Source organism: Meleagris gallopavo, chromosome 7 (assembly GCF_000146605.3).
Source record: "Meleagris gallopavo isolate NT-WF06-2002-E0010 breed Aviagen turkey brand Nicholas breeding stock chromosome 7, Turkey_5.1, whole genome shotgun sequence".
Taxonomy (NCBI): Eukaryota; Metazoa; Chordata; class Aves; order Galliformes; family Phasianidae; genus Meleagris; species Meleagris gallopavo.
Window position 1 is genome coordinate 34,833,820 of NC_015017.2, and position 19,342 is coordinate 34,853,161.

At 37.3% G+C, this 19,342-nt stretch overlaps 1 protein-coding gene across 1 annotated transcript in view; it reads right to left on the reverse strand.

Moving 5' to 3' along the window:
* Nucleotides 1–19,342, reverse strand: part of NCKAP5 (NCK associated protein 5) — a 94,993-nt gene that overhangs the window by 43,949 nt on the left and 31,702 nt on the right. Inside the window, 3 exon segments of the mRNA XM_031554326.1 lie at nt 1,684–1,803; nt 7,563–7,601; nt 12,456–12,524. Coding sequence (XP_031410186.1) covers nt 1,684–1,803; nt 7,563–7,601; nt 12,456–12,524 — 228 coding nt within the window.

A 19,342-nucleotide genomic window follows, 5' to 3' on the forward strand; every position in this document is an offset into this window, starting at 1 on the left:
CTTTCTTCTTTGGCCAATAAATACAAAGTAAGCAAAAAGAGTTTGTGTGTTTGGTGGGGGGAGGAGTATCTATACGTACTAGAAGTATCTGTCTATTGGATGGTGCAGGGACAACGATGTAAAACAGTTTGAATTCCTCTTGAAAACATAATACCATTTAGTCCTATTTGATGCAGGTTCATCCCTTTCAACTTCTTTTACGGCAGTGACAAAATCCAGTTTCAAGGAACTGAAGTCAAACCACTTGCTTTTCAGATACCATCTAACACTGCCATAACACTCCCCAAAAACCTGGCTTACTGTTGCCACAATCTGTAATAGGGAATGTGCAACATGAAACTTCTGTGCAGTCTAACCCAATACTAGCATAGACTACTAGAGGTACGGACTGTGGAAACAAAAAAAGAAAACAGAAAGAAGGGGCAAATTATGGGACTGTCAAAACCAGAAAAATTGAGCATTAAAGTTACATGTTGCGTTGGATGTATTAAAGATCCTGAATCAAGAGATATCAGTTGTACATAACAACCAGGATCCTCTCAAGGATGAACAAACAGGAAAGAAAGCAGGGGTCAGGGAAGAAGAAAACAAAAGAATGAAGGTCCTGACCTAGCAATACCTAAATCAACACAAAATCAAGAATCCACAGATAATGCAAGAACCCAGATCCCTACGATGGTGACCCAGCATCACTCTGCCTATGTTTTTGAGTTTCACAGTAAGTATAGCTATTTGATCTCACTGTGGGGCTTCCTTGCCTTTAAGCACTAGTTGGTGAGCTGATCAATGTTTTTTCAATAAAGAACCCAAAGTGATGAGAGTTGGCAGATGTCAGCTGTCAAGCAACAGTGCAAGGGCTAGATTTTACTTTGATATATACATGCATAGCATCAGAGAATTAATGTGTGCTGACATTATCCAATTTTTTCACCTCAAATTCATGAGTTTTTCTCTAATAATAAATAGCATATGTTAATGAAACCAGAATTTGTCCCACTGCTAGAAGTCTGCACACTTCACTTAGTCATTGTTTACAGTTCTAGCTCATGGTCCGATCTGTTGGACTTATACACAGCAATTCCACTTCTACAAAAGGATGTCATAAAGATGGATTAATTCATAATAATGCACTTTGCCAAATCGAAAGGGATACTAAAGTCTCTCTTATTATTCCAGAGTGGTAAAGGAGTGGGAAATGGGTCAATCGGTTCCTCAGCTATATCCTCCCATAAAAGGTTAAAAAATAAAAATCTCTCTAAGCTTGTGGAGATGTACTTAAGTCTTTGTAACACATATGGCAAAAGTTAAATAAATGGGCTGTCTTCTCACAGGAAATTACACTGTTCACCATCAAGCAGAATGGTAAGAAATCTAAGTTCCTCCCCTGCTGAGGGATAATGAACCCATATCATTCCATTTATCATACTGAAGAAATACTGTACAAGTAAGTCACTCCACAGGTGTGCTCCTTTCTCCACATTTGCACATGACATGTAACCATTGCCCATTGGTGCATGCTTTCAGTTTCAACGGTATTACAGATTACTGATATTCTTCTAATATTTTAAACCTATCAGCTGTCATTTTCTGCTTATTGACATGTCCTTAAAAAGAAGAGAAATATTTTAGAATTGTGACAAAAATAGAACTCATAGTTTCCCTTCCGCAAAGGACATTTCCTACCTGAAGGAGGAGGTCAGAAGCTGGTTTGACTCTTTGCTGAAAAAGCACACTTAATGTTCGATTCTGTTGTTCCAAATCAAAAACTCTTGTCTTCAGCTTTATACATTCCTCCCTCAGATCCTACAGAACAAGGGAAAACAGGAAGATTAGAAAGCAGGTAACACAAACTCCTTAAAAAAGTCTGTGTAATGTCAGATACTAAGAAGAAATTAAGAATTTAGAATGGTTCAGTTGGAAAGGACTTACAAAGATTTAACTGTTTGATGATATCAGGGCTAATTAAAAATTAAAACATATTACTGAGAACATTGTCCAAACACCTCCTGAGCACTGGCAGGCATGGAAAATCAACTTTGATATACATAAGCAACATATACAGCTTTTAAAATAATAGAAATCAGGAAAATGTGCTACTTCATTTTTTCTGGTTGTTTCATCACAATAACATCAATCACAATAACATCAAAAAAATCTTATAATGAGAAATAATAGTTACATGATACATCCTCTTGGTGTTTTTTGTCGGTACAAAAAGGGACTTTGTTATAGTATATATATAATTTATATATCCTATTCAAAGCAGAAAGTGGCAATTGAGATATGAATACTGTAGTAAGCATAAGCTAAGGAAAAAGCTTCAGCTGTACCACATCAGGAATAAGTTGAAAGAGGCACAGTGCCTTCAAGGTTCTCTTCTGAAGTCTCATTTCACATCTGCTTTTTCTGGAATAACCAAGTCAGCAATGCTGGCTGGCATGCTGCAGATGCTCCGCACCTCCCTCCATGTAACTAGTCACTGTAGGATGCTAAGCCACAGTGAGATGTTGACTCACCAGACATACCTGTGAATACAATCCTGCCTGTCATTTCCAATACAAGACACCAAAATACCTTAAGATAGGCCACTACAGCAGAGGTAATGAGTAAAGGCCATTAGAAGCAGAGGTGGTGTGAAACTTTTGCAACATAAGGCATAACTGCCAAAACTGAAAGATGCAGATCCTGTAGCCAAGACTATGTCAGGTTCATCACAAAGAAATTAATGGCTTCCATATGCAGCAAATGATCTATCTTCTTTTTAATGGCAACATAGGACTTGCTTTTTCTGGTTGTAGAGAGGAAGAAAGGATTTTATTGGAAAGAGGGCTTAAGAAAGAGCAAGCTGAACCTGACATTAAGTTCTTTACTATGAGAGTGGTGAGGTGCTGGAACAGGCTGCCAGAGAGGCTGTGCATGCCCCAATCCCTGGAGGTGTTTGAGGACAGATGGGATGGGGCCCTGGGCAGCCTGGTCTAGTATTAAATGGGGAGATTGGTGGCCCTGCCTGTGGCAGGGGGGTTGGAGATTCATGATCCTTGAGGTACCTTCCATCCTGGGCTATTCTGTGATTCTATGATTCCTTTCCACCTAATTTCTACAGCTGTCTACTTTGAGGTATGGGAGCTTCATAAATCAGGAAGAGTCATTTGCAAATTAAGATCACATACAAAAATAATAAGCTGCAGCCATTATCTAGTTTTATTTAAACCTCCAAAATGCTTCCCTTTATGCTTTTATACTTAGGATAGTTGCTGCCCTATGATACTGCCTAATTGGTTTTACTTTTCACCACATTAAGGCAGTGAAACAGGCCTCTGGATCCCCATACAGGGTCTTGTCAGTACCATTATCAACATAATAACCTCATGAGAAATCAACAGGGGAGGAAACTGTTGTCAGAAGCAGCCTAAATTCTCAGCTAAGGTAGCTCATGTTTCCACTGCAACCAGCAATGAGGTTACAAGAGGTGAAGGCACAACCAAGTAGGCTCATCTTGAGACTTTTAGAAAATTCTGTGTGTCTTTTAATGCCTGTAGTGGGCATCAGGTTTTATGATACTACTAGATGAATGCAGTTATTTTCTCTTGATAGATTCTCACCTTAATATTTGTTTTAAGTGGCTTTCAAGCTGCTCAAGTAAAATTGCTATAGCCTTCTAAGGTAACCAACTTTTGAATTTGATGCTTTGTAAAAATCTAAAGCTTTGATTTAGTCAGTGAGAACTGTCTTATCTCTGGTCTCACACAAAGCAATCTCTAGGAGCATTAAGACCTATCATTATCTGCCTTTCACAAATAATCACAGAATTTAAAACAGAGCCTTAGCTGTTACAGCGTTGCTTAACTTTTCAACACAACTAAGTGCACTGAGAGGGAAAAATTATTCACAGAAACTGACAATGTAGAAAAAATTAAATTTTAGCCATGTCCTTGCTCAAAACTTTCTTATTTTACACTGTTAAATCCTTAAGATTTATGTTTCATGCTTTAGACTTCCTGTAAAATGTGAAATATAAGACAGCAGATTGCCCCTGTAGATGCTATAAAGTGGTAATGCCACTCATAGTACAGAGCAGAAATGAAGAACATTACGGTAGCAGTATTCCAGTAAAATGAAGTCTCAGTTTAGAACGCTGAAGTTCTAAAATTACCAATTAATACAACTCTCAAATTGTCTAAAACTTCTCATCCCTCTCTTGTGGGCAAAATGAGCAGCTATTACTACAGCAGTCTCCAAGATACTTGAGGTACTCATTCTTGTGCTCTCGCTGTAGCAGTAACTGAGCATCTCCCTATTCTTACCAGCATCAGGCTCATTCTGCAAAATGCTCTTCCTCCAAATACACTTTTTCTTTTTTAATACTTCATTCAATGCCTTTTTATTTTATAGAGAAAAATGGAGAAATATATTTCCTACAGAACCCAAAATAAAAGCTCATTGACCTCAATACCTCTATTAAGATAATATGCCAAGAGCAGGTACACAGATCACAGGATAATTTCATTAAGTGGCATAAGTTAAATTTCGAACTGCTGATCCAGGTCTTAAATAAAGAAAATATAAATAAAAAATACAATATCCAGCACTCCTATTCTTTCACGTGATATGAGGAGTCTTTAGGTAGGAGGAGAAAGGAGAAAGAACAGATGCTTCCAATAAGTACCAGAGCATGCAGGTTTGTATCACATCAATTTGTTTTTTTTTTTTTTATCACTTCTTAAATTTCCCAGAGGTAAAATTTTCTATTAGTAAGTCACAGAATCCATATAATTTTGGTACATTGAATTGTGAAATTTTGCTGTGCGGCTAATTCAGCACAAACCTCAATTTAATATAGTTTCTCCATGAAGTCTCAGTAAAAAAAAGATTCCTGCATTAGAGAAATTCTATATGTATTGCAACAAACGATAAACTTGAAAAGCGCACATTTAAGACTGTAATTCCATTTCAAGGTTTCAGTGACATTGATAAATCACTCAAGCTTTGCTCACTCAATTTGTGTCACCAGAATCTCTCAGTGGAATCACAGTCCTTCCACATACTGGCAAGTATGCAGCGCTTTATTCGTTACATTACAGCATGTACTTAATTTAAACAAAAATTAGTCCTTGAGGGACAATTTCAAATTCACAGTAAAGCCTATGCGGTGTGCGTTACTGTGCAGAATCACTCCTCTCCATTTGCTGAAAGCTCTTAGCTTTTCCTCATGTCTCACTATGCCCCAGAGGTGTGTTATCTCACTGTGGCATGACTGGCTCTGTCTTACTGCTTAGCTGCACTACAGCAGATTTATCTGTTTACTGGTTACTATTTGGATTGAAGTACCTACCTATTTGGTACGGGTGTAAGGAGCCTGCTTTCCATTTTATTGTATGCTATTGTGCTTCTGTCTTTTCTTATAAAAAGACTTGCATGAATGGTTCAGGAGCACTTTAACAGTTAATATTCATTAGCATTTAGAATAGTACCCTCTATCCTCGTTCTATGGATATTAAATTAGCTGTTATTACTCAGTAATAGGTAAGCAGCTGTTGAATCCCATCAATACTAACTAAATCACTTTATTAAATGTATTGAAATCTGTTTTTATTGTGTCCATATGAACTCCTTGTTTCCTATGAGTTTGGGAAGTTTCATTACTGAGAAAGTATGAATTTTCCTTTGAAAAAGGACTCAGTAAGCTTCTCTCTCCATCAGAAAACATCCATGATATTCCCAAACTACAGATTAATATACTGAGATTAACCTGATAAATGATTACTCACATATAGTTTTATATTACAAACTGTGGATCAGGTTTTTGTGTGTATTAATATGTCAGAAAATGTCTGTATTTTCAGCTAAATTGTGCTGAAACACACATTTGGAAATTTTAAAAAACAGCTGAAGTTATGTTTCCAAGAGGTGTTACAGCAATAGCTCTGTTGACTGCAGTCCTCTGATGACACACAGACCATACAGCATATGTGTATATGAAGCATAGGCAGAATAATACAGCACAGACAGCAGCAGTGCAAACTTGTCCATATGTTGTGGATTGCACAGACCACCTTCAAGTCACAACACTCCTAATTGCTGTGTGGCAATATCCCTCTTCTACAGGAAAAGGCTTTGTCGTGCTTCAAAAAACCAGGGCATCCAACAATGTTACATTCATCCCCAACGTGTGGGAGCAACAGCTCTTGGGTGAAGAGATTTAGGGAACACTCTGATTCCAGGAGCCCTAGCTGGTAACTGCAGCTTCTAGATTCTTGGATCACTCACCCATAAGGCACCTCTGAATATCTCTTAGGTTTTTCAAGGTCATTTAAGGTCATAAAGTTGTTTCCCAAATACATTGCTACATTTGCATCTGGAAAATTTTCAGGTGCGTGGCAGAAGTTTTTCATTATCTTAGCTTGATGTTTCTTGCTGCATTTTAAGAACATTATTTCTTTTCCTGTCATTCTATGTAGACAAAACAGTTTATATTCTTCCTTGCATTATCTGCACTAAAATACTGTATTTATGTTCCTTTCAGACTTGTCTTTTTGAAGCTAAATGATCCAAAACATTTTAATAATTGCACATTCATCAAGTGTTCTAGATCGCACAAAGGATCATTTCATGAATATTGCAGGCTTTATAGCTTATTATAAATCTTTATACCTTGTTTCTTTTTTCTTTTTCCACCTCAGAAAATGACATCACGGAATCGTGCTCAAGTTAAAAAACATTTTTTTCTGTAAAATTGTTGCCCCACCGGTTAATCCCTATTCTCCATGGATAGCCAATTATTTCTGCTAATATGTAATTACCTCGCTTTTCTCTCTGTTGAATTCCATCTTTTTTTTTTTTTCCCCCAAGATCATCTTCATTTTGCCACAATCGTTTTTAATTTTACTCCTTGGACTACATTACATCTGAAATTACCAAACATCATATTCAACAATCCGGAGTGTGAACGGAAGGTTCAGACATGACTTGATCTGGAATAGACCTCACAGAAGCTGTAGTGATGCTTTTCATTTTTAAAGATTTGCAACAGCACTGCAGGGATTTTGTCCAGACAATATTTCCCTTGCTTATCCAGGAGAATGGAATGTTAGCCCATTGAAAAACAAAACACATGATCTCTAATGCTGGTCCCCAGCCCACAAGTCAAGTAGCCAAACCTCCACACAGGCTCATACCAGGAAATCTTTCCTTCTGTTGGATGTGATTGAGAGTGCCAACTGCTGACTTGCACAGTTATTTATTTATATGTGACACAGGAATGGGCTGTGGGACAGTCATAGCTTGTTACCAAAGGGAATGGAAAAGTGACAGTCTGGGAAGAGTTTTCTGACTCTGTTGCCTCAGCACAGGAAAACAATAAGAACTATGTATGGCTCCTATATGATCAAGCCTTGAAAATGCGTGGTTTCACGGACTTTTATTCACCTGGATTAAAAAATCCTTAAATTTGGGGCTTACTGATAATTAAATGTGTGAGTATTGTTTAAAAAAATATAACCTATATAAAATACGTATCTCTCAAATGACCAATGAACTTTATGTTACAGCAAAATACAACTTACCTTTTGAGTCAGTAGGGCCTGAACAACCTGATTAGCTACCTGAAAGAAACAGATAATATAGTTTAAGTACATGATCATACGAGTTTATGTGTATTACCTTCTGCTGTGGCTTTATATTACACTTTCTGCCTAAACCACCACCAATTCTAGTACTTTCATTATTTACTAATATTTTCATCAGATAGTATGAGTGAGAATATATTAAATGCAAGTGATTACTTCTGTGCTAGTTTTCACTATAAACCAACACTATCAATTTTAGTTTGTTTAACTTCTGCCACCTCTTCTATGGAGAAGACTGAAACTTCCCAGGTTTATATACAGCTGTTGTGCGTCAGCACGGATTGACTTGCATTCACTAGAGCTGCTTTTTACTAGCTGAAGAGTCCTGAATGTTTTCATGAAGTTTAATTGTTTCTTGATTCAGTATTGACAAAATGGTATATCTATCATGACAAGCAGAAACCATAAAGTGCCACAGAAAATTAAAGTACCTACTGTCATCAAAATGTGGTTGGAAGGCATTCACACTGCACAATTTAATTGACTTGAATGACATTACCCACCATTGATTAGCAGAACTATATATTCAACAGGGAATTTTGGAAGTTATTTATGTTATGTATCCTTTCTGTTTACCAGCAGGCATGGAGGGGTGAAGGAGGATGAATGGAAAGAAGGGCAAAAATAGGATTTCTGTTGACGTTTAACTTGCACATTACATTTCTAATGTAGTGTAAGAGTTTAAACCAATTCACTTCCGTGAAACGATTCCGTTCTGTTAGATGCAGAAGTTACATTCAATTAAAACTCTCACAAAATTGCTTAGTGTCAGTTTTTTCTCCAAGCTGGTCCCTAACTTAAGGCAGCCTGTGGAACAGCGGTCCCATAAATTTGCTCTGTACATGATTTAACAAAAGACATAGATTGATATTAGAGCAGTAATAAGCAACAGAAGTAAATATGTTACAGTTTTGAAAAAACACATCCCTTGCTCTATGGGTTTTCAGAATCTACATCCCACAGTGTTCCTTCCGGAATGTACTTCTAATGTCTGTTTGCTCTACCTGAAAATTGAACAAACCATATCTAATACATTATTTCTTCACTTTCTGAAGTGGATTTACTGTACCTAGAAGAACTGGAAGGTTCTTTGAAGTGTGTACAAGTCACTTGCAACAGAATTGCCTACTACAATTACTCCTATGCCTTTATATATTGAGCAGAGGAGTGTAAATGGCATAATCTTCCAAATGGGAAAAAACTGAACTTGCCAATGCATAGGGGAGAAATTTTCTAACTTTGAGTATATGAAGTCAGGTACCTAAATGAAAGTATTTGCCAGTGATCCATAGCTCCCACAGACCCCAATAAGAAAGATATGTAGCTAGTTTCTTTACAAAAGTAGGCTATTTCATTCTAGTATCTAGCAACCTGACAAACTGCGTTGCTATTACTATTCAAGTATTTTCAGGTTTGTATCGGTTTGCAGGGGGAAGCCTCCACTGAAATGTTCTGCAGCAACTACAATTAATTTAGCAGTCATTACTTTTGCATTTCAAATACGGTTGCCATGCTAGATGTACAACAGGGTTAGTGTTTAGATGGAAAGAAACTGGCAATCTTTTTACTTACAGGTACCAAGAGACACTGTGGAGATGAACAGCATGAGCCAGCACTACAGAACTGATAGTCTCAACTACCAAAAACTGAGGGAATTGAGGTCAAAGAAGGCAGAAGGACTGGTGTCTCAGATGCAGAATATGTGAAATTCCCACTAACACAAGACAGAACTGTGGCTCAAACCCTGTAACTAACAGGCTGTGAAATGACTTGACCTGTGATTCCTGCAACTGAGAAGAACAAGGAATAGTATAGAGATTGCCAGTTCCTCAAGCTGCTGTAAAGCAGTACACGGGGCTTGCCTTCAACACAGCCTGACTTTCCTTCGAACTTAATAGCCAAGAGTTTTAGGTGAGGGTTATTTTTTTGTTTTTGTTTTTTGTGGACTGCAGTAAAAGAGATGAAAGATCCACATTCACTTTTTTCTTACACAATTATGTTTACATATACATGTTATAAAGTGGTCTTAATAGAAAAAGTATAAAAGAATGAATCAGAGAAATGAGACTCCAGTGTAACATCTGTTACACCTATTATAAGTACCGAGATTTTACACTTCTATCTTTAATGTATTTTTTCATACCCATAAAGACATTTCAACCATACTAAAATGAATGGTGTTATATTTTATTCAAACTTTAAAATGCATTTTTAAGATGACTTTGTATTTTTTATTAGCTAAATGGATATGTATTCAATAATGCCATGATTTAATTCTTAAAACATCAGCAAAAATATTACCCAACCTATGTTGCACAATTTCCTGCATATAAGTATAGCGAAGCTTGACAGAAATCTCAGCTGGCACCATAATGTGAATAAGCATGGCATTGCCACTTGCCAATACACTGAGAGCTGAATTCCAGGATAGGAAATTAGGATTAGCATCACACAAAAGCTATAAGATGACAATCCTGGTTTTAGAGTTAAACTTTTCAGAGACAGAAAGATATACTTATGGGGTATTTCTGTAATTAAATGAGTACTTTTCTTAATTATTAAGCACTGGAACGTTTCAATAACATGTTCTGCAAACACTCTTTTAAAGTTGCTTATATATACACTGCAAAAATGAAAAAATAATTTCAAATCAGTGAATATTAAAATTCATAAAGGACTCCTTTTTTCATGAAAATATTCAGGAAAATAAATTATTTTCTTGAGATCTCCAGTAAGAAGCCTTGTATGGAAAGGACTTTTTCACATACGACATGCTCAGAAGACTCCAGGTGGGAGCGAAGTTTCTCACAATTACTGACTGGGTTATTCACTAATTACTTTTATGTCTCCTCTCTAATTCTCTTTATTGTTACCATAATGAAATAAAATTTCCTGTGGAGCTCCACCAAAGAAATGTGCTCAGGTGGGTGCCATCTCGGGACTCTGAGAATTTACAATAATTAAATATTCTTTTGTTGCCAAAGTCACCTCAGTGCTCAGAAAGGATTAGGTTCAAGCCTGTTCCAGCTACACCAATATACTGCCAAAACACCAGAGTGCTCAAGGGGAGGGAGAAAAAGTGATATCAAGCAACGGGAAAGGGCAAGAAAAGATACTGCACTCAAAAGATAAGAACCAAAAAAAAAAAAGGAAAAAGAAGATAAGCAAACAAAAATAATAATAAAAAATAATACAGCATGGAAGTGCAAAATCACAGGTGACAAGAACTGTCTGCTGAAAAAGTTGGGATGGTGAGAGAAGATGGATATAGCTGTGATAATATGGAAGAACTGAAAGCAGCCAACCTAATGTTGAAAATAAAGTGTAGAGCATACTTGATATAATTACTCATTTTTTGAACAGCAACAGAATATAAAAAAATACAACCGCTGATAAGAAATTAATCATGTAACTGCAAACAAGACTAAATACATATCATCTGTCCTTGTAATATGGAGTGTTTTTTCTTGGATGGACAAAATGAATTATGTAGACAGGCTTTGTCCAAGATAAATTTAAGCTCTGTAATTTGAACTAATGTAAAAAAGTATGTGGTAATTTCATCCCAATTACCAATGATGCACTGAGTGGAGTGGCACAGACCAATGCAGACCAACGCTCTGCAGCTGTCAGACAGACACAGTGCAGACAGCACACAGCCTAGTGGGGAAGTGTCTTCTGATGAAAATATGCAACATTGGTAAAAGTGTGAATTTACTGATGAAAGTCTACCTAAATTGGAGGTTTCTTGTACCAGAGCTGTATTGATCATGCCAGTAAAACTTAGAAAATGCTGAAAGCGGAGATGAGAAACCATTGCAGTTTTTGTTTTGTTCTGTTTTGCTTGCATGTTAGCCAGCTACTTACACTACTATGAATTCCCTTTGTAGAACAGGCAAATGACTCCCACTCAGTAACTCTCTGAACTACTAACAGCCTAGAACTTGTTTTAAGCTCTCACCCATGCTGAAGAGACTTGTTTCAGGATAAAAGAGAGGACATCAATATATACACTGAGAAAACTGTAAGCAATAGGAGATACTACCCAAGATCTTGTATGTCCTGAGCCAGACATTTCTGGAAGGCTAAGTGCTGAGGCAGTAACTGTTGGGTGAACTATAATGTTCACCCCTGTAATTTGGAGATCTGATCAGAAGCTGGGCCATGTAGTAGAATCAGAGAATCACAGAATCATTAAGGTTGGAATAGACCACTAAGATCATCTTGTTCAGCTATCAATCCATCACCACCATGCCCACTAAGCCAAGTCTATAAATGCCACAAGAAGTGAGACAACAGGAAGGCTAAAAAAAGCAAACAACAAAAGCAGATAAAAACCTAGGCTCGTAACCACAGGAGGGAGCAGAGAATTCCTGTTACAGACGAAGACTGGGGGATTTCTGACAGCAGAAGCCACTACCACCTGTGTACCTGTGTTCCACACTACAGAAAAACAAGAGCACACAAAAACTAACGGGTAAATTACCATTTTCTTCTCTTAGAATCACTTACTAGGAGTAGGCATCCCTGCAGAAGAGACTCCATCTGACAATTTAAGTCCACAGAAACATCTCTGCTGGCAAAGCTATTATACCAACAAAGCTCAATATATTGGTCACCAGGATATTGATCTTTTGGTGAAGTGTGAAGAAAAAAGGATTTACAGCAGAGGTCATGGAGAAGAGTATTTCTAAGCGACAAAAACAAGTTCTTGGAATCATTGAGAATGAGGTAATACTAGAAAACTGCAAAACAATGACAACCTTGTAAGAGAGGGATAAATTAATTTCAACTCATCTCATTGGAGTACAGTGTATGAACACTCCTTACCTCATCGAGACATCTCTCATATTGTTCTCTCTGATTTTCATTTTCCAGAGCCAGTGCTGAATTCTCTGCCTACAACAAAGCACAGTAAATAAATAAATCTGTAAATTAATCAACAGGTATGTTGAAAACATAACAGTTTATAAAAAACCTTAGGGTGCTGACTTTGTGCAATTCTTCAAGATTCAAACTAAAAATGCACCACCTAATTTTGTGTGCAAACTTCAAAATGGCAGAATCTGGTACAAAAATTATGAGAAATCAACATATTTTTCTATATATTATGAACTTGAATTTAGGAATACTATCAGTATTGAAAAAGGAAAATCTCTTAAGTGAGCTACACACAGTTGCATCAAAATGAGTTTCAACTAATTTTCTTTTAAAGATTGAGAAGCTAAAATGAGGCTCAAGAAAGCTCTTTGTTTCCCATGCATAACTTCACGTCATGTAACCATAACACCACAGTCACTGCATTCAGATAATTACAACTATTATACCATTTACAATACTTGTTTCATGTTAAGTGTTCTGTTAGTCTACAAAAGCTTAACAAATGCTGTTTCAAAAGAACTGTGGTTATACAATACAACAGCCATAACTCTAGTTAATATTTATAATTTGAGAGGAAAATTTAGTGTAATTTACTGTATGGAAAGATGCTATGGAAAGATGCACAGTTATCACTTCTATTTTAAGAATGGTCAATGATTCAGCAAAATGAAAATCCCAGAGTCCACTAAACTGAGTTACTAACAAGAATTCTAAAATCAGATAAATTATAAAAATAAGATTAGGAAGGAAGAGTAAATGTATGCAATCTTCCAATATATTGAAAGAGAGTAAGGAATAAGAGAGAGGTAAGAAAGAAGGGTATAGAGTTTATTTATTTACATGTGTAAATAAACAACCATGCGGAATTAGTGCTTTATCTTGTAGTTACAGCCAAAGCTAGCAAAGGTGGTAAAATGCCTGGCACCATTATTTTCCCAATGCTTCCTCCCAATGGATTCAGCACATGGCCATAAAAAATCTGTGGGTGATCCTGCAGGGAACACTGTGAGATGATGGAGCAAAAAATACAGATGCAGAATTAAATAGCGAAGTAGAAGCAGAGTTGCAAAAGCAGCAGTAAGAAATCAGAAGCTGGAGAGTAAACAGTCCTCCCTACTGAAGACATCATCATATACAGTTACCAGTTCGCTTTTACAGATGCATTCCAGCAGATTGATTGATAAAAATAAAGAGATGATTGCTACATAAAAATCTATTTCTGTGAGTTAAAGATCTTCAGATGTTTTCTCTATAACTATCACCTTAAAATGTCATCCAAGATAAATACTTCCTATTGTTCTGAAGAAACCACTAAAGGATTAGTCTTCATGGCACCCTCATTTATTCATGGTGTACTTAAGGGTTTAATTATTTGAATTTTCATTTTCACTAACATAAAAATATCCTGTGTGAACAGTCAGAAAATAGTTGGGGCAGATTGCTTCCATACAGAGATGTCTGAAAGAACTACTACATAGACTTGCACTATACAAAATACCCAGAGAAATCCCCATTATTTCTCTTACTCCTTTTTTTAATCTTTGAATGCTGTGAGGTTTCAAAATGGATGCTAATCCAGCTTGGTTTGTTAGCTGAATCTCTGATTTCAGTGAGCTATTTGGTAGCCTATCTGTGAAGGAAATTAGGAAACCTGAACTTGACAGCATTATAAATAAACGGTATGTTTCTTCTCTTATCAAGCCATAGTGGCAACATCTGTATAATAAAACCCTTTTCACAACAGTGGCTTTGAAAGTGTAGGGAAAGGATCTAACACAGTCAGTGTTAGCTCAACTTCAGTGCTTCTTGACTGCTGAGCAAATCATGCCCACTTATTTGGCATTTTTGTAATGAGGACTGGACTAGAAGGGAACACTTGATGGATTTTATTTAAGATTCTGCATCAGGGAAAACCACGGCTTGATACACAAAATCACCCTATACTGCAAATGAATACTTGATAATAATCCACATTCCCCCAAAAGTATTCATTTAGAAAATGTTTAATAGCACTTGTGGTCTCAAAACTCTGCCTCCTCAACCAGATCTTCATTTATTTAACAGAAACCACTGGGCTTTGTTATTGTAAGCCTACTCGTTCTCACTCAGAGGGATCTGCCCTCCACTGCTGCACATTCTGGCATCCTCTGCCAGACAGGCAAAGTAGGTCTCCTTAGAGAAAATCCCTATCCCTTTTTATTTTCATTTTCATGCCATGCTTTCTCTAAGCTAAGCCACAATCAGAAGCTCACACTTCTCACAGCATGAAAGCTGTCGCACCCAGAGGCAGTGGTAGGGAAGTACTGACTCCTGTGCAGTCCCTTCTCCCACCCATAACCCAGCAACAACAGCACTGGACTACTGAGGAAGGCACTCTCTTAGATACCACCTGATTTCCATGGTGATTTCCAGCTGTAGGCAAAGCGACCAACTAGGAATTCATGTATATTTTGTGTTACACATGGAAATAAAATGCCTCTCTCCTTCAGCCTCACAAACACTACTTGAGACGCAGACCAGCAAACTGCTGCAGGTGCACAACGTTCATCTCCTACAAATGTGTTTTCCTGGGGTATGATCCTTTCAGCCAAAAATACCCGTGGCATAAGTTACATTACACAAAACACTGCATCGGGCTTTTGGATCATTACAGGCTTAAGGCTCCTACAAATGTCAAAACTGAGGTGCTTCCTAGTTCCAATTTGAAAAAAAATATTCCTCCTCAAAGTGTCTCCAAACATTGGAAATTTAAAGATATCAGTCAAGATTTGGGTGATGCCAGACAGCTTTCAACTGCCTTAATTAGAGACAACAGCTTTCTGAATTGTGAGAGTGAGTTCATGGAAAATCAGTTTGAAAGTGAGAACTTCAGATTACTTCGTATAAAACAGAAGTTGCCTATTATTACAAGAGACTTTGTCAACTCTGATTTTATTCCTTTCCTCAGGAGGGAAAACAGCCCCAACAGAAGATGTGGGTCAGCAAAGACTTCTCTTTCCTTCACAGATGCTGAGGAAACTGTATTTCCATCTATTTGCACCTGTATTTGCAACTGTACTCCCCCTTACTCCCTATTTTATCTGAGACGACTAACAGGCAGACTGTAGACTTGATACACTGAGGTGCACCCTGCTGAAGTCGATATTTATCTGCTGTTTATTTTCCATGAATGCAGACACATACCAGATGCAAAGAAAAACTGTATTTGCTTTCACATGACACAATGTTTCCTTAAAATCAACTATTTTTTTCTCCGGGGCAGGAAGAAGCTCCTTGGTTCACAGTGATCTGTTGCTCTAGATGCTATAGAAAAAATGAGGAGACAGAAGGCAGCCTTAGCCTTTGTCATGTTTCTGAGAAGGTGCTACTATACTGGATTAGGAAAGGCAGGCCAATTAATTAAAAATTAAAAAGAGTAAAATGGTGATGATAATTAGCTCTAGGTCACCTTAACCACAACACACAAGGAACATAAATTCAAGCAGTACAATCACGTAAACATCAAACTCTTATTGAAAGCATCTTCACTTGAAATCTCAAATACAATCTCCAACATATCCTGAACTCTTTTGCTAACGAGTAACAGAACACACTACAGCTTTTTGCTTTTTACAGGAAAAAAACCAAATCCCTCTGCTAACAGCCCCCAGAACAACAGGAATTGCTGCCTCCCCAAAGGCCTTCGTCAGCAGTAGGCTCCGAGCTGAAAAATGCCTTGCTCCCTTCCAGCTCACAGTTTTTTTTCTGAATTTATACGTTCAAAGCACAAGATATCCCCACTCAAACCAACAGTGTGGCACCACCTTTCAGCTAAATAATGCTAGACTATAAATAGCTGAAAATCAACATGCTTATAACAAATATGCTCATATCGATACAGACATTTAGAGATGATTACTTCCATTCTGTCCTCTTCCCTTTTAACTATCTTAGAGGTGTAAAGCAGGTTTAGCTGCCTACTAACTATAATTTGTTCAACGCTTAGTAGTGTTTACAAGAAGTGGCAGACACACTGTCACGTCTGAGAATGCCACGAGACAGCAGTTCTCCCCTAGCCTTGCAGCTACAAGTGGCACTTGAGAGGACAGTTTTCACTTAACATCCTGTAAAAGCCTTTCCTGTGCACTTCTCAAAAGAACTGAAATACTTAAAACATGTTTGAAAATGAGATTTGGATTTGCTCCTCTACAGTGTTTTTCAAAAAGGTTAGCCTTAACCTTTATGTCCCTTGATTTATTAAGGTGGGAGAACACTAACAACATTTTGTTGTCTAGCCTGTTCCCATGCGTTATGAATTAGGATACGATGGGTACATTGGGGTCTTTAAGAGATGAATTATTTCATGTACCTGTTAGGGAGTCTTCAAGAAGCAGTCCTCTACACTTTTATAACCACAATGAAATGAATTACGCCACTTCATTTTCTACCAGAAGACACAAATAAAAGAAGCACACAAAACCAGATTTCCTTATTCAACCACTGAGACAACATGAAAGGATGGGGGAAGGAAGAGAAGAGAAAGGGAAGGAGAGTAAGCATTTACTTTGCACTATGGGAAAAGGAGATGAAGGTCTAAAGGTTGTGTGTCAAGTTAGCAGCTCAACGTCCTTTGAAGGTACCATCAATAAAGGTCAAGAGGAACTAAGTTATGACAGTGAACTTTAAAATCTCTGACAGAACGTTACAACACTGGTTACCACGTGCAGTTCTTTGTTATTCATACTTAGCCATTAGTGCATTTACAGAAAGGTTTATTGATTTACACATACACTCATTTGTCATGCCCTGTGTGGTATATTAATAGCTGTCCAACCACTTCAGAAGCGCTCAGCAGCTTTTTTCATGCTTTCAACCTCTGATTTTGTATATTTCTGTGGTCATGGCTGCATACAGCAAACTATTAGATGTCAAAGTTGGTAAAAGTAAGTAGCAAAGTTACTGCAGTGTTTCTTTCGGTCCTTAGGAGATTTTTTTTCTGCTAAGCTGCCACTCTAAGAACAGCTTACCACTTGAACCACTCTGTATCATTAGTTGCAGGAGATTCGGCATTATTCTGCCTGTTGTACACAGAAAATTTATCCTTTGAGAGACTGAACCAGTAATAACACTTCCTTTTCAATTAGACAAATTGCCAGATAAAAACTCAACAGCACCACTACATCGGCTACAAGTACAGAAAATTACACCTTTGTTTTTAAATCAACATAATGATAGGAACAGCAGCCTTAATTTATTCTTAGCAGCACAGAAGCATTTCCACTGGCCTCTTTCCAGTGTCCTTCCTTGCAAGCAGTGAGATGCAAGCTGCCCACTGGCACTGTTTCCAGCTTCACCCTTTCCACAGCAGAACCACACTGGAGCACCATAGATTATCTCCTTTCAGATTTCCTTTGGAATGACACAACTGGCTTTCCTCTTCAGCCACACTTACAAAATTTGACACATTTTATCTGAAATATCCAGCCAACATTCAACTCAATTCAAATGAAGCGCTGAAAGCAACACATAGGCAAATTTAATAACAAAATAGAGAACCGTAACAGGGTTAATCATAATTCTGTCTATTAGAAGGCCACGTTGAACCTTTCTGGGCAGTACCACTAGGGATTATTTTTGAACTTAAAATCCTGATTATTTTCTTTTAAATTCTTTACTGACACAAAAACAGAGTGAGGTTAGAACAACTACCAACAAATCTTAAAAGCTGTATTAGATTACAGCTGAGCTACCAATAAGCGGGGCTGTAGCCTCAGAGAGAGCACTGTAACTTTCTTTTAACGTATGCTAGAAATCAAAATATATTTATCTAACATCAGAAAGCTAATAACACCATGCAAAAACCTGATTTAACTGTTTCTAAGAAAATGCAGCCCAAGGTCTGTGCAGCTACGTATGATGTTTTACAAGTTACTGATGAGCTGGTTCATGTATTTAAACATGAATTTACACTGGAAATTATATTTGCTTTAAAGCAATGGATTTCATTCTGATAGACCTTAAAACATAGGACTTGCCCATTTGTTCTATAGACATGCAGGAGATGCAGGGAGAGCTGGACCCTGGCTCCTGGTCAGGGCTCAACAGCACTAATTTCCTTCCTCCCCTCTCCCATGAGAAGGGGCAACAGGTGTTCAATGTGAAGCCAACTTCTGGTAAGAAGGGGATAACTATAAGCTCATCCTTGAAATCTACTTATGCTGGATAAATGTCTGAACTTCAGCAGCTGAATCAAACAAACTAAACCAAGTGATTCATACACTGCTGATGAAACTGACTCTTAAAATACATGAAAAAAACCCAAACCCTTTATATTCCTGTGAATTCTTCTGTGAAATCTACTGAGGCTCTTTTTTTCCCTCCAGAAGTTGTCGCTGGAAATTTTTATCTGGTTCAAGAATGGTAATATTTGTCTTTTATATTTCATTTGATTCTAACGTATTTAAGAATGACAAGCCTTTAAAACCTTCAACATTTTCCTTTCTGACACCACAGAAATGTCTGGAGTTGACATTTTAAAGAGAAGGTTAGGTACAGCTCTAGCAGAGCAGGCTGCATTGTAAGCCCAGGCTTATCTTCAGCAAATAAATACCTAAGCTACCAACAGATCTATCAATAATAGCTTTGTCTGTTTACTTGCATGCAAATTGTAGCAAACAGCAAATTCTAGCATTATTTACTGAGACTATAATAGACTTACAATACGCTCACAGCTGATGCATTGTCAGTACAGGTCTTTGAATAAGTAGTAGAATTATAAAGGATGTTATTATTATTATTTTTTTTCTAAAACTCTTTCAAACGATCCCAGACAAAACATTTTTGAGGACAAGAAGAAA